This window comes from Oxyura jamaicensis, chromosome 3 (assembly GCF_011077185.1).
Source record: "Oxyura jamaicensis isolate SHBP4307 breed ruddy duck chromosome 3, BPBGC_Ojam_1.0, whole genome shotgun sequence".
Taxonomy (NCBI): Eukaryota; Metazoa; Chordata; class Aves; order Anseriformes; family Anatidae; genus Oxyura; species Oxyura jamaicensis.
The window spans coordinates 33,314,482-33,337,113 of NC_048895.1; the positions used below are offsets into that span (position 1 = coordinate 33,314,482).

Here is a 22,632-nt window from a genome sequence, read left to right on the forward strand (position 1 = left end):
TCTTCTGCTTCAGCGATGCAAAGGAGGAAAGAATTCCTCCAAAGAACTGTTTCTGCTCATGAATGGCAGCACCCTTAATTTTGATACTCCGGGGCTATAATTACATTATTACAGCAAATCAAACATTGCCTTTGTGTCTTTACAATCGCGCCCATTGTTTGAAATTAACTGCAAATGGATTGATTTTCTTGCCTTCTTCCAATACGGACAGGGAGGAATTAAAGCGCACTAAATCATCTTTCTCAATAAATGCACGGAAAGCCAGGCTCCAGGCAGCAGCATTTGAACTTTGCGAGAAAAGAAAACCGCAGCACGGGGGGGAAAGGAAGAGCTCAGGCACCGCATTTGACACGGAGCGACTGCAAAGCAATTAGCGGGCCGCTAAATCCTCTGGCACAATAAATCAGTGACCCGCTTCCCCCTCTTCCCCAATGCCCTTCGTTAGAAAATCAACTTAACGAACTCCCCTCCCTTCCCCACTCCCCAGTAAATGCATTTCCACCGCAGCCTGCACCTGCGCTTCCCAGCGGCTGCAGCGGGGCATGGATGCTCCGGCGGGAGGGCAAGAGATTTTGGGGAAGGGCAGGGCACGTAGAAGCAGAAAGGAAGGCAAGCTGCCCCTACATCGGCGCTGCCCGGTGCGAAACCACTCTCCCCCTTGCCGGCTTTCCACGTTTCTTTGGATGGACTTGATTTGCCACATCTGCCGGGGCTGACACATCTGGCTCCATCCCCAGGCGGAGGGCACAGCGGATATGTCAACATGTTGTCTGGAGGCAGTGGTACGTTCTGGAAAGAGCTCTTCCCCCCCTCTATCATATATCGTACAATAATCAAGTGTTTTAAAAGGATGGCTAAAGTAAAGAGGAAAAAAAAAAAAAAAAAAAAAAAAAGCTGATTTTGACAAGAGACAGGCCAGAATGGGAACTGCTGAGACAGTAAAGAACAAGTCTGTTATCTTACAAACTACACTTCAGGCTGTCAGCTGCCAGAGATTTACAGGAAAAGCTCCTTTCCTCGGACAGAACCTACATGAAACTTTCCTTCCAGCACGAGAAATTCAGCGACATATTCCCCCAAATAGCCCCTGCCCCCAAGCAGGTGGCAGCGGGCAGGCAGGGAGCGATCCCCATCCTCCTGCCCTGAGCTGAACTGAACCAGGCTGGCTAGGGGGTGGTAGCCTCCTTCCAGCTGTTGGGAACATCTAGCTGGTACCCGGGGATGTGAGGTGCCACCGGGGGCCAGCTCGCAGGGGTAGGGGTGAAGGCAGCGAGCTCCCGGGCTGCACTTATCAAAAGCCAGAAGAGATGGGAGGAGATGGTTTTGGCTTCTGAACCCATTTTCTCTCCCTCAGCCGCAGACCCCGACGGTGATTTCTAACCCCGTGATTTCTAACCCCAAACACGGCCCTGGGCCGGCTCAAAACAAGGAGAGTTTCAGCCTTGAGGCCAGTGGGTCCCATCACCTTTCAGATTTGAACACAGCCATCAACAACAGATTTCCAGTTGCTCGTTGGTGCCCATTTCCCCCCCCTTTTCCCTGGATGCTACCAGAGACCTACCTATTCCCGTCCCAGAAGGCTGCCCCAACCATGTCCAGATCCCCCCTGAGTTTTTTAGAGTCTCCTTCCAAGGTAACATCTTCTCCAACAGCCAGCCCCGCTCACACCGCAGCAACCACAGGCTGCCCTACTGGGAGCTATGGCCAGGGGAAAAGTTGGTGATTGAGGGGGCTCCCCGCTTGGCCCTGCCACGCTGCCTTGCTGCTCAGGCTGATGGAGCCGGGGGGCACAGAAAAAGAAAACGCAATGACAAAATCACAATGAAAGCGAAAAAAACGTGTTTCTGATTTAAGCATAATCTATTTTTAATCGGGGTGGCATGTAAGTATGAAGCCTTAATTAAGGAGCACGCGGGATTGCTGCCCGCCGGAGCGTTTTCCAAGCATGGAGCCCAGGCGCGCTTCTCCCCCCGGCGCCTGCGGCAGCCCCTCTCTGAGCCCACCTGCAGCAGGGCCCGGCCGCCCCTTTTTGGGTCCCCGCACCTCGCCCTCAGTCCATTGGCGAGGAGCAGCAGCTAGTTGTGAATTATTCTTTCCAGAGCTGAGACTGACCCCCGAGGAGGACGTGGAAAATAATGCAGCGTGGCCACGGGAGCCTACCCAAATGACCCGCGACTTTAAAAGTATGCGCAGCTCGACGCCAATCGCTTGGCACTGAACAAGGAGAACAATTTCGGGAAAATATCCCCTCGGATTTTACAACGGTGGGGTGTACCTCCTGCTGCCAGCTCAGTCCGTAAGGACAGCTGCACCCAACAAAACTCATCACAGCAGAGGAGCATGCCACATCCTCGCCAGGAGCGCTGCTTTTTGTAGATTGATCTGTTCTCTTTATGCATGGGTTAGAGCTGGCACCACAGGGGAAAGCATATGGAAATGGAAGGAAGGAAGGAAGGAAGGAAGCCTATCTATTTTCTTGTAGTGAGTAAATCACGACTCCCCTCTCTTTGAGCAGTATGTGAAACTCGAGAGCTTTGATCGCTGGGATCTGAAGTTCTCGTGGGGGTGCTGGTACTGCTGCTGAAGAAAAAGAAACACAAAACTCCTTTCCCCGATTCAGTTCAAAAAGCGCCTACTGCGAGACCGCCTGCTCCAACGCTCCTTTTCTGTCCTACTACAACCTTCGAGCTACGCGGAACGCAACGAGGAATTTCCATGACAGCATTTACATCCGAATGGACCCGCAGAGCTCCACGCCAACGCCTAACAGCGGCGTTTGGGGCAAGGGAAGCCGTGTCAACCGGGAGCCCAAGGACCCGGCCGGGCGCCGTCGGGGTACCCCCTCCTGGAGGCAGCGGGCTTGCCACCCCGGCGGCCACGTCTGGACAACGCTTTTCCATCTCCCCGTTCTTCCTAAGCCATCACCCACCGGACAGTCACGGGGAAGAGCGAGAGGGAGGAAAGCCGGGAGCGCGGTCAGCCCTACACCCGTCGGTGGGGTGGGAGCGCGCCGGTCCCTGCGCCCTACACCGGCTCGGGGGCGCCCCGTCGGGGACCGGTCCCCCCCGGGGAAGGAGCGGGTGCCGCGGGCGCCTTACCTGCAGGACGTTGGCGTGGCGCAGCCGCTGCAGCAGGATCATCTCCTTGACGATCTTGTAGGCGGCCAGGCGGTAGCAGTCTCCCAGCGCCGAGAACTGCTGCACGCAGTGGGCGACGTCGTGCCCGCCGAAATCCACCGCCTTCAGCGCCACGGCCAGCGAGTGGTTGAGCACCGCCTTGTACACGGCCTTGGTGTAGCCGGAGCCCAGGTACTGCACGCCGCTCACGTCGCGGATGTCGCGACAGCCCAGCAGCGGCGGCTCCAGCGACAGCTCGCCCGAAGCTGGGCCCCGGGGCTGCCCCGCCGCCGCCGCCGCCCGGCTCCGAGGCGCCCCCGGCCGCGGCTGCTCCGCCGAGGAGCGCGGCGGGGCCCGGTCCATCAGGCGCCGCTCCCGGGGCCGCAGCGCCCGGCGCCCCCCCGCCGCCGCCGCCCCCCGGTGCTGCCGGTAGCGCAGCACCTCCTCGTAGCGCTCCTGGAGCTGCCGAGCCAGGGCAGCGGCGGCAGCGGCCTCCTCCTCCTCCTCCGGGGGCTCGGGGGGAGGGGGGCCCGGCGGGGAAGGGGGCGCCCCGTCGCGGGGCGGCGGCGGGGGGGGGTGCTCAGAGCCGGGGATGAAGAGCACGTTGAGCAGGGTGCCCAGCAGGAAGGCGAGGCAGCAGCCGGCAGCCACCGCGATCTTCCTGCGCCTCATCGCCACCTCGCTGCCGGCTTCTCCAGCCTTTCGGGTCTGTCTCCTCTCGCCCCTTCCCCGCGAACCGGCTCTGGGGTTATTATTTTTTTTTTTCCGCCCCCCTCTCCCCGGTTTTGCCGGGGCGCTCAGCCGGACCTCACCCCCTTACGGCGCTCCCGCATGACACTTGCCTCCCTGCTTTTAAGCCTCCCAAGCACTTATTATTAGCGGGACCGGAGGAGGGCGGGGGGGCGGGGGGGATCCCCGGCTCGCTCCCCCCGCTGACGCTCCCTGATTGACAGCCCGGCCCCTTCCAGCCGCCCGGCCGAGCTGCAGGGGGGCCTGGGAATCGTAGTCCCCCGGAGAAGCCCCGCCGGCCTCCGGCTAGCCCGGGAGCCGGGACTACATCTCCCAGGCTCGGCCGAGCCCCCCGGCGGTGAAAGAGCGGGGCGGGCCGCCGGGGGGAGCGGGGCGGAGCGGGGCGGAGCGGGCGAGTCCCCCCCCCCCCCCCCCCGGGGGGGGGGGGCCCGGCCCCGGCGTTTTGGGGGATTGCGGGTCCTTCCCACGCCGAGCATCGCGCCGGGACGCGGGGGATGCTCCTGCTGCGCCCCGCCGTGGTTGCATGGGGCCCCTTCGCACCAAGGGCTGCGCGTTTCCCATCTCTTCCCCCCCCTAAAATAAAGGGGCCGCGGCTCCCTCCCGGCACCTCCGGCAGCAAAAGGCCCCGGCACACGGCCGGGGCTGCAGCTACAAATCACGGCCTCGCCGGGGGGTAGCCCTTGCCCCTCTGGAAATGTGAATTGCAGGGCTGAGCGCTAATGACACGGTTATCCATCAAGCCCACATTACGATGCTGTTAGCAACTAATTAACAAATACAATCAGCCCGAGAAACTTCCACAAAGGAAAGTCCATCAGCAAGAGAAAAGCCGTAAAAGAGTCAGGATAGGCAAAGTTCGCCACAATGGGAGCGGGAAATCATTTCCAAGAAGGGAAAGGGCCGAGCCATTTAGGTAATACACATCGGGGGGACGCACACACAATCAAAATAAATAAATAAATAAATAAATAAAATCGGCCCGGAGGCTCAGCCTCCGCTCCGCTGCGCGTTGCTCCGCGGCCGCTGCGCGCCGCCCCCGGCCTCGCTCCGCCCGTCGGGGCGGTGCCACCTGCAGCCCCCGGGGGGCCGCCGGCCGGCCTGTCGGTATTTTTTTCCCCCCTTTTTTTTCCCCTTTCTCTACTGGTTTCTGCTTTTATCTAGCGTGAGCAGCGCTTTGCCGGTCAGCCGTGCCGGGGCGGCTTCTTCGCAGCTTTCCGCAGCCTTGCGGTCAGTGGGATTTCACGGGTGCAGAAGGGGACGGGTAGTTTTTTTTATATATATATTTTTGCCAAGTAAGCCGGCTCGTAACGACGTGAAACGCGTTTGCAGAGAAGCTAGGACACCTGCAGCCCTCCCGGTGTTGATTGGGACCCCCCCCCCCCCGCAACACGCCCGCAGGCGGCGGGAGTCTCGGGTTGCCTCGCCGCGGCCCCGGAGATGCGGCGGACCTCCACGGTGCGGCCTCACCGGGGGGGGGGATAATGGGCTTCCCCGGGGCCACCGGGCTCCCCCAGGTACGCCGAGGCCACCGGGCGATAGCATCCGGCCGGCTATCGCGGTCCTCCCAGTCGAGGCCAGCCTGGGGAGAGGGGAGGCTTGGCCGTCCTCCCGCAGCCCCGACTGGTTTGAGGGTGAGCTCCCCCCCCCCCCCCCCCCCGTCCTGCTCTGCCTTCGGGACGGAAAGAGAGGGTTTATTGGCTCCTTGAGGGGGGGTTTAAGGAGCCTTCCCCTCCCCTCGGCCTCTCCCGGCAGCGCCTGGCATCGTATAGGCTGCGCGCCCGCGGAGGCTGCGCGCCCGCCGGCCGTGCTTGCGCGGGTTACGGCAGCAAAAGCGGACTGCAAAACAGCTGCCCCGGCGCACATTAAAGCGGGCCACCTGTTTTCCACATCATGCCTCATCTCAAAGCCGCTTTTCTTCATTATATCGCTCCCGACAGATACCACGAAATACATCGCTCATTTAGATATGGGAGCCGACCTCTGGAGGACGACTTGCGCCGAGCGCTTTGATGTCGGGAGCCGGATTTCAAAAGACAGAAAAAAGCCGCTCCCATGGTTCTAATTACCCCACGCCGGGGCCTGCCGCTGATTAGGGCGGCACGGCTCGGCACGGCCCGGTTACAACGCGCCGCCCGAAAAGAGCTCGGCAAACAGCCCCCGTAGGCCCGGCAGGAGCCGGCTGCTCGGAGCAGGGCGGGCAGGAGGTGTGGGAGCGGACGCCGCCTGCTCCTGCCGCAGGATGCTGCCCTAAAAGCGTTTCAGGGCTCGGCACCACTCGGGCGCACACGCGAGCCTCCTGTCTGGGCAGCCGGGTTGGGAAAGCTGAGTCACTGCGGAGGGAGTGAGGCCGAAGGGTTTTTTATTCAATGCGCAACAGGCTGTGCTTGATTTGATGCTTGCAGCCCCTATTTCTGTCGATATTCCTAAAGCCGAGGGATCAAACGCGGAGAAATTAAAACCATGCTACCACGCTAAATAAGATTAAGGTCGTGGCAATACATTGACTGCTCCCAGGGGAAATCACTTTGCTGCTGCAGGAGCCAGAGCCCTCCCGGCGGCCAAGATTGTGCTTCAGAATGGTCAAGAGCCTGCATCGAAACCCTGCAGGGGGGCACCTTTAGTGCCTGTGCTCCTGTCCCCCTGGGCTCCCAGCCTGGCTGGCTGATGGAGGCCATGAACTTGGCCAGGCAAAGCCCAGGCATCCTTGTTTTTAGGCCCCCAAGCAGGTCCCACTGTTCATCTGGAGAGATGTTGACTCTAGGCTCCCAAAAAAGTGCCACATTTTCAAGCGTGGGTAGCTTCAGGATCTCAGTTAAAAAACACAACTGGAAACATGTTTGTGGGAGCTGGGATCTGTCAGAGCTTCTGCTGTGGAAGTTTGTTCTTCCTGAAGTGCTGCGCGCTTGCACTGCTCCCCTTCAACACTTAGGAGTTAATTTTTTATTTTTTGAAAAGACTTCATTACCTTTTGAATTCCTGGCCACCTGTTCTGGCTGTTTATGTGGAAGTGGAGCTTTTTTTGGAAAGCCCAGTCTCAGCCGTGAGGCCCAAAGTCCCTCAAAAACACAAGTCCATGTTCTCATGCCTATTCAGTGAGGGCCCCTCCATGTCCAAACTCTCAGTCATTCCCTGCTCTGCCAGGGTCTTGTCAGCCTTCAGCTCAGGGTGGAAAGCCTCTCGTTCCTCAGGGATACAGGGCCAGAGGCAGGCCCTGTATTTTGTAGTCTTTAGTAAGTGTACTTACATGGCAAAATCTTTATTATGCTCTTTACTTTAAACAGGCTCTACCTCTCTCTATTTTTGAATGTTTCTTCCTTTCCTCTCAGGAAACCCACTCCCTTGTATATTTGAAGCAAGCTGAGATGCAGCCAATTGTATTAGTTCTGGCTGGAACAAAAATGCATAATGAAACACTGAATGTGTGGTGTGAGTCCAAAATAAATGGTCACTAGCAGAGCCAGCAAAAACCTGCAAGCACAGACAGTCTGAGAAAAGGAAAAGCTTGGACTCTACCTGCGGTGCTCTACAGTTTTTCCAAACGGAGAAATGAGCTGTGGCTTTAGAGAGCTTGGGAAGAGATGCTGGGGCACCATGCCTTTTTTTGATTGCATTTATCAATGGTGATGATTCTTGCATATATTTTATTTTATTTTTGTGAACACAGCATCTGTAAGTGGGGAAAGGTGTTTTATCTCCTATTCTGTATTTTCAAAGTAGAGGAGTTTGGTTTTTATGTGCCAGATGTCAGTGTGCCCTGATTCTTCACCAGTCAGTCAAGATTAAAGCTGCCCTGTATCAGAGAGGTGTTACAAGGATAACTCCATTAATGCATGTGGAAATCTGGTACTGCAGCAATAAAGGCCCTGTAAATATTCACACAGAGCGAGCTCATGGAAATTTTACATTATTAGCTTAACTTCATTACAAGGAAGTAGTTGAGAAAGTCACTGGTATATGGCATGCACTTTTATTTTTAATTAAACATTGACAACATATTCGGTGCTGTTTCAAGCCACAGGACTCAGAGAGCTGCTTGCTGTTCTAAATATTTTACAATCTGCAGGAAAATATCAAGTCTCAAGCAAAAGAAAGAAGTAGCATAGCTGCCTTAAGAATAAATCTTCCTAGTCAGACCTTTTACACTTCTAAGAGTTAAGAAAATAGCAGGTAAAAGACAACCAGAGGATATAATTTATTTGGACACTCAAAAGCCTTTTGATAAACACCCATACAAGAAACTGTTGAGGAAACTTGGTAACCACAAAGTGAGAGGTAAAGTCCTCTCATGGATAAAAATCTGGTTATAAATGGGTACGGAATAAATGGCCAATTCTAGTAGGGAAAGAGATTAATAATGAGGTGCCCCAGAGATCAGGACTCAGAACAATATTGTTTAATGCTGTATTAATAACCTGGGGGTGAACACTGGAGTGGCAAAAGTTGATGTCAATAGAAAAGCAGTTAGCTTAGGTCAAGAGCAACTTCAGAAGAATTTAATAAAATGGCAGGACCATGTGCAGCAGTATGAAGGCAGGTTGGAAAGTACCTTGAAAACCTACAGCCGCACTCCTGCTCCTCACTGTACACTGGCACCGTCCCCCATCCATACAAAGGTGAGGGTAGGTAAGCTGGGGACAGGCAGATGTTCGCAAGTCTCAAAGTCTGCTTTTTCACTCCTCTCAATGGCTGCCCAACTCCAATAGTTTGTAACACCAGAGCTCCTGTATGGCAAGCCACTCTACCAGTCTGTCAATAATATCCCTGTGAGCTTCTCCAGCAATTGTTTAAAACAGGTCGTGTGAGTTCCTATGGCTGATTCTTCCCTGAGGATATGCCAAAGGCTCTAGATCACCTCTCATAGGCATTTTAAGAATTACATGTTTGGTCTGAATAGAGTGGCATAACAGCAAGCTTCAAGTCCGCTAGGTCTACAGACGTCAGCTCCTGGCTGCTGCCTAGCACCAAGGAAAACGAAATCCAGCAGCATAGCTGGGGTGCAGCTATCTGTGTGCAAACAGCAGTCCCATCCTCTAGTGCTGTGCAGGGTAAAAGCACAGGCAGCTGTCTGAACTTAGAGCCCCTGAGCTTTCGGGTGGGTTGTTTACTATTTTCTTCCTACTGGTTTTGCTCTTGCGGTGTGGCTGCACAGTGCTACCCCTCATTGCTGCGAACTGCAGCATCCCAGCCCAGCGAAGGCATGAAGTCTCACTGCAAGTTGTTTGCTTGGAATCTGGAGCACAGACAGATGTACTTACCAGCAGTCTGGACAACATTTGATGGTATCTTTGTGTATCCTCGTTGCTGCCAGTCCTCTCTTCCAACTTCTCTGTCTTCTCTGCAGTGCTGCACAGACACAGCGCAGGCTCTGATGGCTTTTGAAGGTAATGACATGCATGGAAACTCAAACTGCTGTTCTTCACAGGGCTTTGTTATTGTTTTGTTTTTAACCAGTGGGTCATTTCCAAGGATACTATTCTGGAAAAGAAAGCAACTCATAAAGAAAGATTTTTAAAAATCCTCTTGATATGACTTGTAAAGTATTTTGAAGTACCAGCCACAAAATAAATTGTTTTTAAATCCCCTCTTTCAGCTGATGATTTACATTACATTAGAACCGTCCCACACCCCATTAGCAGGACCTCACTGTAGTTGGTGGGGTGTAAATGAAGCTCACCGGGGGCTCTGCTCCCAAAGGGAACCAGAAGGCATGGCACCCCGGGGGAGAAGCAGAAATTCCATGTGCCAGTGAGAAGAGCCTTGTCTATGACCCTGCAGCAGACAGGAGGCAACGCAGGGCCCCTTCCTCTCAGTCCTTGTCCCTGACAGTGAATCCCACAGTCTTGCCTTATGCAATCCAAGCCCTACGTGGCTTGAGTGCACTCTTGGGTTTCTTAATTTTACCTTTTTTTTTTTTTTTCATAATCTTAAATAATAATAAAAACATACAAATATGCACATAATATCCATTCAGCCTAATTAACAATAACCCCTTAGTTCAATGCAGGGGAATTGGCTCCAGTTGTGAGTAGGCTTCATTTATGGAGCTTTATGAACTGGCATCAGCTGAGGACCTGCTCAGAAGTGAAGGAACAGCTTCAATAGCCCTGGGGCTAAGGACCCAGCATGTCTGACCAGTAATGCTGCCAAGGATGAGGTAGGAAAGGAGCTATGTGCCAGGGTTGTGTGTTGTATTTGCTGCCAGTCCTGGGTCATATTTCTCTCTGACCACAGTTCACTGTGTTGAGTTAATATGGGAAAACAAGATGTTCAGGCCACAGTGTGATAAGTATGGTGCTACACAAGCAGTAATGCAAGCATGAAGGCCACTGAATGTTTTGGGATTGCTGGTTTAAAATTGGTATTTTACCATTCACACCATCGCTTTTCTCCATAAGTAAAATCCAAAGAAAAGCTTTGAGAACTTGTGTGGAGGAATCTAAATAGTCCAGAGTCTGGGGCAACTTGTTGTTGCAGCCTTAAAGTAAGGTATGCTGCAGCCTTAAAGTAAGAAAACACAAGACCTCCAAATGCCGAGGCAGAGCCCTGGTGTTTCCCTAGAAGTGGCTGCCCTCTGCCTGCCTCGCTGCCCTGGTGCAGCGGGAGGAACTGCTGCCTCAGCTCTGCTTTTGTTGCTGACCTCCCCAGGTCCCTGGCTGGCCCAGCTGATACCTTCCTTCCCTTCACACAGGCTTTGAAACCCTTTCTTGCCCAGCTCCTCCGCTGCAGCCTGCCTGGGGGTGCGGGGTGCCCTTGCCATGCCTTTCCCACAGTTTACCACAGCCAGCCTTCAGGGGCACCACCAGCCACTGCTGCTGTTCCTTCCTCCTGCCAGCTGAGAAAATGGAAACCATTTTCAGCCCCAGCCTCATCCTCTGGGCTTTGAGGACCACGGTGGCCATCTGCCTGAGCCACTTCCAACACAGCAATGCTAATTCATTTCCTCCTGACCCACAGGACAATTATCAAAAGCTGGCATTTTGTAAATCCAGGCATAATTAATCACCACCAGTGTTTTGATTTTACTTACTCTGTTTCCATAGTCTTTAAGAGCTTTAGGATCTGTGAGTTTTTATATGTGGTTTTAGAAGATACCAATGCTGATATTTTGCCAGGCCATAAAATCCTTTGCAGCAGTAGTAGTTTTTTAGAGCGTCTAAAGTGTTTTGGATTAAAATCAGGACAAAAATGCAAGGGCCAGACTGAAGAGGTACACAAGGAGGTTGTCTAACTCTGGGTTGTTTCAGCAACACAGAGCAATAGAAAGGATTAGGAGCTGAGTTTTTTGTGCAGAGAAAATGATTTCTTGCAATCTACCTGTTTGCAAAAACATGGCAAAAAATAAAAATACCTGATTCTGTAATTTCTTCCTTTGCCTTTCGTATCAACCAACCCCCAAGGATCCTGGAAGGACAATCACAGTAGTTTTTGTCAGAGATGGGATTGTCATTATGTGGTACTTTCTATGAGAATACTGCAAACTGTATCCAGGAAAGATGTTAGGTCATTTTAAAGCCTCTCATTTGAATAAACAAGAAGTTTGAATTGTTTCTCAGAGACACACACGCATGTGAAAATGTCAGAGAATTTCCTCTTTTCCTTTCCCACCCAAATACAAAATCAAATAAAAGCAAACACATGGGACACAAATATAAGAGCAGCCTCCTCTGCACATATTCTCTGTGATACACAAGCTGTTTCCATATGTATGGATTACAGCGCAAACAACTGCTGCTTAAAGATTGGCCTTAGTATATTGATAGAATGCCTCACCAAGTCAGAAACTTCTGTGAAAACTGATGTGCTTGGTGGGCAGGCTCCCACCTTCTGCAGTGATGCTGCTGGCTGTACCCATTTGGAGACCCTGTTGCCGTCTCTTTGCTCCAGCTAGATGATTTCCAGGCCTCCTGAAGTATGGATTTAAAGTCCCTGGAATGTAATTAAACATTAAAAAATTAAATATGGGATTTTTTTCTCTCAGTTTTCAGTCTGAATATTTTTAAATCAACTGTTGATCTGGTGTAGGAAATGTATAACCCTGACAGTGAGAGCAGTGAAGGATACTCATGGGAGAAAAAGCACAGCATCAACACTACAAAATTTACAAAAAACAACTGCCTGCTAAAGGCAGAGTACTTAAAAACATTTCAGGATTTGCACACAAAAACAGGTCAGGATTTTCACATGTCATGTGGATGCACATTTCTCATAACTATTTTTGCTAATTGGGCATTTCTGCATGCAACAGGATGCTGGATGAGACTTTTCAGACATAAATACTCCTCAGGCAATAATACTGAGGACACATGCACTTCAGCAATACTGTGCTTGTACAGGGCTCCTGTCATAGGCTGTAGCTGTTCTTACTCGCCTAACATGGTGTTTAATATTTCTGGAATATGCTTCAGTGCTGGTCCCGTATTTTTGAGTGATAATGACCTGAATAAGACTAGGATGAGGTTCTTGGGGCTGTACAAGAAGCACTTTTGCATTGCAACAGCCAGCTTCATGGTATACTGTCACACACAGGGTTTGCATCTTCATGTCATGCACCAGAAGAGGCTGGGCTTCCTATAAAAGGGGCTCAGGACAACCATTAGGATGAGAAAAGAGCTGCTTAAGGTTATCAGCAAGAACAGAGAGCAATACAGAGTTATGTGCCCTGTTTATGGATAAAAAGAGATGTCTCTGCACTTGGGATTCAGACCCTGAGACACCCCTGGGCAGGTGGCTCCTGTGAAAAATCAGAGACTGAGGCTCTGGATTGTGATCTTGTCATGTAACCTGGTGGCTAGGATTGTCACCTGCAATGCAGGAGACCCACATACCTAAATTCCTCTGCTGCCTGACCAGAGTCTGTCCTTTGTCCCTCTCTTCTTGCTGCAGTACTCTGCAGGAGAGTACTCACATGTGGGATTCTCTCCATCATGCCTACTCAGATTGGGTCCTATATTAAAAAATGTTACAGAAATTATTCTGTACTGCAGTGGTTTTTATCAGCCACTGCATAAAAGAATTTGGAATCAGCTCCTGGTCCAACAAAATGTTGAGCAGAACAGAAGACACAGACAAGCAGCGCATGCATTTCCAGCAGCTGTGGCACGTCCAAGTCTAAGAACACAAAAGGTGGATTTGAAAGACCAGCTGCTGATGTTGGCTTTGGGAAACTAAGTGCACTGACTCATGGACCCAGGGGCAACACGGTGCTCCATGTGAGGCCGGCTGAGCCCCGAGGATGGTTGCAGAGCCCGGCCCTCCCCACAATGCAGGGAGGCAGCAGGATGACTGAGCGAGGCAGAAATGCCAGGTGCTCCCACCTGCACGGGTCTGCACGCGTCCTGAAGAACGGGAGCACCCTGCAGCAGCCTTGGCTGGCAGAGGCTGATGTGCCACAGGGTTTAGACACCTCTGGGTTAAGGTTCAAAAGGGTTTCTGAATATTTTTCAGACTCTAAAGACCATTAAACAGCTGAATTTTGGGCACTAGTGCTTAGAGAGGGCGTTAAAGACTCCCTCTACAGAGGTGTTTTTGCCAAAGCATTTTGCAGATGCCTTGTGGGTGTATCCTCAGTCAAATGCAAACTTTGCAGGGTGCTTTTTATGGTAGTCTTTCTCTAAATCATAACTACCAGACAATAAAGTCAACAGTGTTGTTTTCCAAGTAGAAAAAGCTGTCTACTTATTTAACAAAACACTTCATCTTTCCTTCATAAAATATTCCCTGATAACTTATTTCTATCTGTCCTGAGATTTTTTTATATATATTTTTTAATACTGTTATTAGGGAGAAAGAACTTAAAAAAATGTTTTAGTCCTCAAACGTAGGTTAAAGTCTGGAGCCAGCTAGACTTGAATCTAGCACAGTCATGTTGATCTCAACTGTCTTTCCAAAAACGCTGAGCGTTTTGTATTCTTTGAGCACCCCAATGGGCTGAAAATATTCCTGAGAGATTGGTAGGCTCTCAGCTACTGCTCCAATTCACAGAAATTAAACCTTCCATCATCTGGTTTTTATATTTGGAAAATGTCAGCTATACTTCCTATCACGTATATTGTTGCTTCAATGCACTGAGCCTTCTGTGAGTTTCAAAACACATAACTCAGCTCTCAAGCATTTCTTTTGTAAATATTGATAATGGTTTCAAGTTCTTTATTAAATAACTTTTTAATGAGTTTGAGGACAAAGAACTATTTTTTCACAGTCTCATGAAGATAAGAATCATAACATATCTTTCTATACCATGGAACACATGGTTCTCAATACCTCATTGTGCAGCATAGGTTTTCCTCACTTTTAAAAAGCTTACTTTAACAACAACAAAAAAAAATGACCCAGAATTATAAGAAATAAAATCTGACCAGGTCATTCTAAAATGTCTGAAATCACATGCAAGTTCTATGTGACAGCTTTGCAGGTCAGTGTATTCTGCCATTTGGAGCAGCACTGGAAGGTTCCATTTACCCTTTTAATCCACCAGCAAGAACTACAAAATGCCACAGTCACTCCTAATGTGGTTCAGTGCATCAACCTCTCCTTGCTGAGCATTATTTATTGCCTGCGTTTTCACCAGAAAGGATCCCTGTGCATACACACAGGATCGAAGACAATAAAATATTATGGAGAGGTTCAGCAGGGGAGGTTTCCAGGGAGAGGTTTTTTATCAGTTTACAGGCATGGCCAAAGTACTGGAGGGGAGTTCCTCTTCCGAACAGGCTGTAAACAATTTACATTGGGTAGGTAATAGGAAGTCTTTAAAGTGCCTTGAAAAATATGAACTTATAGGAGTTCTGACCTCTGTCTTCTAGACCTGGCCCAGAGGACTGATGTTTACTAGTAAGCATTCAGCTCTCTAGGAAACTGTATGCTGTCAGGGAAAGTAAGGTTATTATTTTAATACATTTCAATTAACAGTTGGACTACGCAGAGGTATCCTAAATCAAATATGCTGTACAACTAATTTTCTTTCTAAAAAAAATGTTTACCTTTGAACTTAAAAATGTTGCCTTCGGGCATATAATATTCCAGCCAGCTGTAGTTTAAATGCATGGTGCGGGTTCCATAGCTTGCTTCTTCATTCAACACTCAAAACCATTCGTGTTTCCTAAGCAGAATTAAAAGCCAGCTAGAAACAGATTGCTGGTCCCCTGATATTAGCCATTCTTCTCACACATTCCCTTGAAGACTTTCAGGTCTAATAATAACATTTTCCTGTGCTGGTCCTATTGACAGCTTGAAACCTTAATGATGATCCATTTGAAATGTAAAATACTTGGTCTTGTTTGTACATTTATTCAAGGGAATTTGTATTGAATTATATTGCTGTGACTACAAAGAGAGACAAAGAGACAAACAAGGAATCTTAGGAGATTTTAGAGGGTGTCTTAGGCCTGGCCCACAGCTGGAGATGTTACCAAAGTTGTGCTTTCCTAGAAGGCTAAGAGACATCTCAGTCTTTCCATTCTCTTTAGTTTCCACCTGGGGAATTCTTCTTGTTCAAATGAAATACAAATGACGTGCATTAGCACTGTTGGTTTTGTTTGTTTGTTTCTGCAGTTGGGATGGTACCAAAGCCACAGGACATCTCTATTAAACATGTAATCCAAAGATATGGGTTGGAAAGGAGCTGTTGTTTACTGGCTAGCAGGTTCTTATTTGCATCTATTATTTTAATAATGCTGAGGCTTGGCAGCAGTGTTTAGGATGTGTTTGGGCACTGCATGCATTCCACAGGTATCTTTTCAGCCATTTCCAGTTAAGGAGTATATATTACTGGTTTGTGAATTAGAAGAATCAAGAACTTTGTCGTTGTGCCAACACATGGGAAATGACCTCGTCCTAAGAACTGAGCACCTGCAACTCTCTTTAAGATCCTCAAAGTCACCCATTGCTTTTCAGAATCCTAAATGGGCCTCTTATAATCTACCTTCTTCAAATTCCCTCATGATTTATTGGCTCAGAACACAGATTACTTGTCTTGGTATCGGGGATTTCCTTCTTTTTAACAGGAACATAAAAACACAAAGAAAGCCTAAATTCAAGTAATGTGAAAATGTGTTTGATTCCAACCCATACATCCAAAGTTACAGCTAAATGTCTGACTTTAACTTGAAATGTGATGCCTTAACTCTGCATATGATTTTATGGCATATAAAATGTTTGGAAGCCTTTGAAAAAATTGAGATATTCTTGGCTGTGGTTCACTCTTATTATGCTTTCTTTAATACATTTATATAGATGAATAGATCTTTACATTTATCAAGCTTGGGAAGCAAGTTTCAGGACTCACGAAATCTGTGTCATTACTGATTGCAATGGTCATGTACTGTTAGAAGTCTGTTGTGCACTTTGCAGATGCTGTGTCTTTAGATGAGAGGATCCTGCACAAAATAAATAAATAAATAAATAAATAAAAATGCTGTAGTCCAAAAGCTTTATCCAAATCTTCCTGAAATCCTTCTGTTCTGTTTTGGTGACATGCAGCACTGAAATTTATTTCAGTGACACTGAGCTGTTCTTGGTGAGCAGTAAAGTACAGGCACCTGCAATTTTGCACTGGCCTGAAGTTGCCCTACTTTTGCCCTTTTAAATTCAGACAAAGCAATAAAATTTAATGTACATGTGCATTTACTGAATTAAAATTAATGGTTTCATTTCCAGACATATTACTGACCATGAGCTTAAATGAAATTAGTTCTCCTAGAAGAAGTCTAAGTACCTGTAGAAGCAAATGCTGTTTAGACATAGTAAAAATGTAACAGAGAACAATGAAATTTTTCTGCTCAACATGCTCAATTGCCTTAGTGGTCTCAGGCTTTTTTAATAGATCCTGGCCAGAAACAATCTCTAAGCTACATTCAACTGACACAAGCTTTAACTAAAAGCAAAACATCAGTCTTCTTGAAAGGTTTAGATGTAATCCTTTCTAATGAAGGATGTCTTTCCATTGCTCTACATTCCCCTTTAATTGTATCAGAAGTCTTCTGTAAGAACACCTAAGCAACTTTATACATATCTTCTTTTAAAGAAAAGATCATGCCTTCATAAAGCATTTTCGGAAATGTTCTCCTAGGGGTGACTTGTGCATTACAAGAGGAAAACTTTAAACCATGTAATTAATTAGTGGTAAGAGCTAGTTGGATGTCAATGGAATTAGAGAGCTTGCCATCAGACCTAATTAATGTACTCATGTAGTTTGCAGAGGCTGCAAGCTTATGCTTCCATTCAGCCAGATGCTGTGTGTGACTCCTGGAAGGAGACAGTCCCTATCTTACAAGCCTGTTAATTAAAAGAAACCCCTTTTCATTCTGCAAAGCTATCTTCTAGCATTTTAAACAATCCAAAAGCTGATATTATAACCTTTTTACTGATCGCTCTTTAATCAGTCTACTTGAAATGCATGGAATTCCTTCAAGGCTGAAGTGGCATGAATGTGTTCTCAGGTAAGACTTTAATCAACAGGAAAAGCATCTGAACTACAAAGTGACTGGAAAACAGAGTCAAATGACCTTAAACCGTAGTTTCACTGGGATCCCATAAACTCGGAAGTCAAAGCTAGTTCCACTGAATGCTCCGTATGCTTATAGGCCTATTCCAAAGTTGTCAAAGTATTACTATTACAACTAGTCATAGTGAACAGTTAAAGTGTGACTGCATACTATATACACATAGTTCATCTGTAGGGTATATTCCACTTGCAGCAATATCTAGAGCAGAAATCTTTCTTCAGTTTGCACTCATTATATGTGCTAATAATAGATGAGAAAAGTTGCAAAATATGAGTTGTGTATCAAACTCCCCAGAAACATAAAGAATACATGGGCTCTCCCTGTGCATCTTTTGTCTAACATTTCGATGTACATACAAGCAGACTACATCCTTAGCAATCAACATCTAGCAGCCTTAACAAGTTCAGCAAACAACATCTGGAAAGTTGGCTCGGGATTTGGATTACAGCTTTTTTTTTTTTTTTTTTTTTTTCACAAGGTGTGCAATTGTCCTAGGCAAATAAAGCCCTTAAGCCCCATAAGGAGCTCTAGAGTATGCAATTACTTTAAAGAACAATTTAAAGGACACTGAAAGCCTCACAAAGTTTTACAGCCTATATGGCAAAATCTTCTAGCTCTTAACTGCCAAACTCAAACAAATGATAACTGTTTGTCTCTCAGAAAAAAAAAAAAAAAAAAAAAAAAAAAAAATCCTGATGAATTTTCCTAATCCTACATATAGTTCAGCACTTGCAGATCTCTGGATAGAAGAGTAGAGGTATTTTTCTTTAGTTCCTTCTAGTAGTTACCTGTCAGGGGAAAAAGAGTGCTACAGCTAACCTATTTTCCCCCTGAATATGAGCTCCACAGTGGTGCTGGAAAACAGAAGTGTCTCTATTTTGTAATGCAACAATGAATCGAAGGACATGTTCCTGAACCTAATCACCACATACCTGTAAGAAAGGCAGCATTTTAGCTAGGACCCAGAGGTAAGAAGCCCACAGTTATTTTATAAGCTGTTTTTGTGTGGAAAATATTCAAAAACAATGCTACTGAGCAGCTAATGCCTAATTTACTTTCCTGTTTTTGTTTTAACCCAGACTGTCTTACGTAAAAGGAGACTCCAACACACTCATCCAGCATTTCTTGCCTGAGGCAACAAACCTAGCAATTTCATCTATCAGTTATACCAAACCACAGCACACTTTTCTAAGCTTAGCTTGTTATTGTCTTTCGAGCTGCAGAATAACCCAGGGCAATGGAACAGTTACTGGCACTATAAATGTTTTCAGACACTGCAGCTAGTAATATGCAACCTTATTTGAATTAAATTACCTCTTTAAGAGAGTCTGAAACCGGATGACTTCATATAATTCATTATGTTTAAGAAGGCAGTTTAGTGTGGCAAGTTAAAACCCATTAAATTGCTCTGTAGTTTTCTTGGCTGTGGTTGTTTTTCTTAAGTGAAAGTAATTAAACATAAATATTTACTAATATCCCAGGCTGTGAAACTCTATAGCCAGTAACAAGAACAAGGAGAACCAACCCAGCATTGGCTTCCTACATTAATATCCCACGCTGGCTGAAACATTCCTGCTGACTTTTCAACAAATAGGGCCAGCTGATGTGGATTCCTCTGATGGGGAATTCAGAAGCTGGGCAGTTAAATTTATTTAAACGAGGGGAGGAAATCACTACTCGGATGTAATTTATAGATAGACAGATACATATACAGGACTAATGCAATGGGCTGTAAGACACCACAAGTAAATTAGCTTTTTCCCCATTGATGCTGTCTAAAGACCCACTCCAAAAATCTGTTGATGTCAAAGGAAAAAGTCCCACTGAGTTGCATGGGTTCTTCATCATAGTCTCACTGTAAGTGAGCCCAACCCCAGAAGCATCACTGCTTTCTCCTGCCCTGGCCACCCCATCTCACTACTGCTAAACCATCTGCCTCCAACCAGCACAAGTGATGGTGTGGCCACACAAGGAACCAGACCATAGAGCCAATACCAGCAAATAGTGGACAGAGGTAGTGCTGCCAGGTGATATGGCAGAAACTGGCAGAGGCAGCAAACCACACCAGTCTAAATAGTATAAATATGCAAACAGGCACGTTTTGGAAGGGCCAGGAAATGGTGCAGACAGGACCAAAGTGCCCAGTAAGTGTCTCAGCTGAAGCTGCTCCAGATGCGATTTTCAGAAACAGGTATATAGGACTTAGCCTTGCAGTAGTACTCTGTGCTTTCTCTTTGCACTCCATTTGAAACCAAGCAGCCTCTTATAACTATTCATGACTCAAAGTTAGTAGAATTAAATTATTTAGATGCCGTGGTACTTCACTGAGTTGATTTAGGGACAGATTTTACCATTAGTATGAATACCAGGTCTGGTTCATGCTTATAACAAGACTTTTCTTCCCCACCACCTGATGAAAGGACTGATAAAAGACCTCCAGTGTTGCCAGAAAAATGCAAACCTGCATTTGATGTGAGGAAGATATCATTGGTGGGCCAGGGGCAATACTCCCAGAGTGAGACACCATTCACTGTGTAAAAGAGCAACAAACCCTTAAAACAGATGGCCCAACATGACTAGGGATGGATATATTCCTGTTCCTAACTTGGGTCATATCTAGGAAAACATAGGGCATTCAGGGCTGGGTGGCTTGTGCTGGCCATGTGCAGGAGGGCGTCTCAGGCCTGAGGGTGGGTGCTGAGTTCCATCTTCCCCCATAAACCATGCCCTGCTACAGAGGAAAGGCTGCACGAGCAGCAAAGCTGCAGTCCTCCCCCACCAGCGCCTTCACAGAGGACTGCAAAGGTCCACGTCAACCCTGGCCCAGCATTTCTTTGCATCTCCTGCCAAGCGGGGTGCCAGTTCATGCAAAGTATGCTGCTGAGACACATGGTGTGTTTCAGCCATCGTTAATTCCAAAACCTTTTGCCAAGAAAGAGCTTGTTAAAAGCTGCTTTAGTCAGAAAGATGAAATGCTAAGCTGCCTGCCTTTGCAAGACAATAGCTCATGGGAGAGGCCTGCATTACTGAAATGCAGACATTTTCCTTTGGAATAACCAGGCTGGATCGTTTCAGTCTTTTGGGGGTCTGAAGCGCAACGGAACTGCCAAAACAATTAAAACCTGAGTTATATACGTGGCTGGGAAGCAACCTGTGTGTTCTGCTGGAGCAGATCAGCTCTCATGTGCTTCCAGCTCTGCCCGGATGGCCTCCAGGCCTCACATCAGGCCCTCATGGCTGCTGGGCCCCCAGCAGCAATGCACTACTTGTCTCAGGCAACACTGCAGCAAGGGGCTAAATTTTCTGCCAATTAATATTGATCGCAATTAAAACATTTGACATTTTCTGACTCTGTTGGATTATAAGAAAAAAGTTAAAGCTTCATTATTGAATGAACAGGCCCTTTGCGAATTTATAAATTAGTCAGGCAGTGACCTTCAGCCATACTACCGCAGACTAGATTTTTGTCAAATTTTTGTCATCAATTCAGTAGAATGCAAATTGATATCTGGAAGGCAAAAATTGCCAACAAAAATTCAAGTCTGAAAGTGGTAATTAAATAGATGGCATGTTCCTGTCTCAATTAATACTAAGCAAGTGAATACCCAGAGTCAGGCTTAGTATTTTTATTTGAACTCTGGAGGCAGCTTTCCAAGAATCTGACAATGCAGTCATCTCCTTTTAGCATTGCGTATGCAGAGGGCCCCTGGGGTCTGAGATGCTTCACTTAGGACTATACTTAAATCTTAACCATTCCTTTTCATACAGGATAAAGATGCAGGTAGAATAACCTCTGGCCAGCTCTCAGACCCATGGAGTGAGCCTGCAGCTGCCCTAAAGCCTTCAGCAAGCGTCAGGAGAGAGAAGACTTGCATTGAACTGAGCTCCTCAAAGAAGTCTCTGTATCAGCATGGCACAGCTGAACCACCTTGCGTGGCCACCTGCAAGCATAGCTGCCGCCTTGCTGGGGAAATCAGGGGCCCAGCCATGTCTCGTTTAAAGCACTGTGTTATTTCTGGACAGAACAAAGACAAAAGTCTCTTCTAAGTCTGAGAAGACTTCCTTGCACTAATGTACCAGGCAAATATGGTTCCTAATGCTGTAGAGAGAAGCTGCTTGTTTTGCTCATATTATCATCCAAAGGCTCTAGCAAACTCTTGCTCGATGTTGTAGCAGTTCTGATGACAGCAAATGATTTCTATACCTTCAGAGATTCTTCTACATGTTTATCCTTTTCTTATGTTTTACTTGCTCTGGGTATTTTGGTTCCCAATGTATTTCAGCTAAGCAAAGCAGTAAGAAAGATAGGGAGGATACACATTTATTTCCATTGCACTTACTTAGTAGTTTCCCCACAACCTGTGTGGCAAGTAATAGGCTTAGAGTCTTATTTGTACAGTAATGCTTGATTTACTTGTTACTCCCCTTCTGCCTTTCTCTTACCATGCTGGCACATTATTGTTTCAAACCGCTGATCTTTGCTGTGGTCTCTTGTTTCCCACAACTTGCATTGCTGGGATGTTTACTTCCTGGATTTAATTCTAATTTAGCTACTACACTAATCCTTAAATAAATCTTTTTCAGTTCAACTCTTTCCCTTAACCCTATACACCAATGTTTACTCTAATTTAAATAGGCAGGATATTAGATTAAAGTTAATTGAGGGAGTCAACACACTAGTCCAGTTTCTACAGGTTTACACGCCTGAAGAAAATATTAAGAGCAATCATATAGATTAGCTTTTCTCATAGGATGAGGGAGAATAAGTTTGGAGAGTGTCTTACTATTAGGTTTTAGAAACCCAAGTAATTTGTATCACGTTTCTCAAATCATCAAACCTAGGATGATATAAGACAGCACATGCACCTAAGCTGAATTGTCACTTTTTCCACATTTCAAGTCTGACAGTTCAGGAAAGCATTTTGAATAAAGCTTGAGGAACTACAAGTTTCTATGAGAGCAAATGACGAATTATCAAAAAAAAAAAACAACAATCCATATAAAGTTTCCAAGCAGTACAAATAAAATGGGGAGGGAGGGGAAAAAGAGGAAAAGAAAAAAATTGAATGTCATACATCAAATGTTATATTTACTTAAAGATGGAAAATTGAATGTTAAAACAGTATTTCAGTTTCCAACTTACAAAATATTTATACCAATATTTGTTGGTACAAGTATTTACCCATAATGATATACAAGTACAATCCAAAGCCCACTATCCCAACCTTTTAAATTCTGTCCATAGCTTTTTTTTTATTTTTAGG

At 47.0% G+C, this 22,632-nt stretch overlaps 1 protein-coding gene and 1 long non-coding RNA gene across 3 annotated transcripts in view; both read right to left on the minus strand.

The window, feature by feature from the left end:
* PKDCC (protein kinase domain containing, cytoplasmic) overlaps positions 1 to 4,142 on the minus strand; it is a 34,338-nt gene extending 30,196 nt beyond the window's left edge. Inside the window, exon 1 of the mRNA XM_035322163.1 lies at positions 3,099 to 4,142. Coding sequence (XP_035178054.1) covers positions 3,099 to 3,788 — 690 coding nt within the window. The 5' untranslated portion in view covers positions 3,789 to 4,142. The remainder of the gene's footprint in view (positions 1 to 3,098) is intronic.
* Positions 4,143 to 8,478: 4,336 nt separating this feature from the next.
* LOC118163834 overlaps positions 8,479 to 22,632 on the minus strand; it is a 157,895-nt gene continuing 143,741 nt past the window's right edge. For both annotated transcript variants that reach the window (XR_004749210.1, XR_004749209.1), the window contains 2 exons: positions 11,637 to 11,792; positions 8,479 to 9,341 (listed from right to left, as the gene is read on the minus strand). This is a non-coding gene — a long non-coding RNA (uncharacterized LOC118163834). The remainder of the gene's footprint in view (positions 9,342 to 11,636; positions 11,793 to 22,632) is intronic.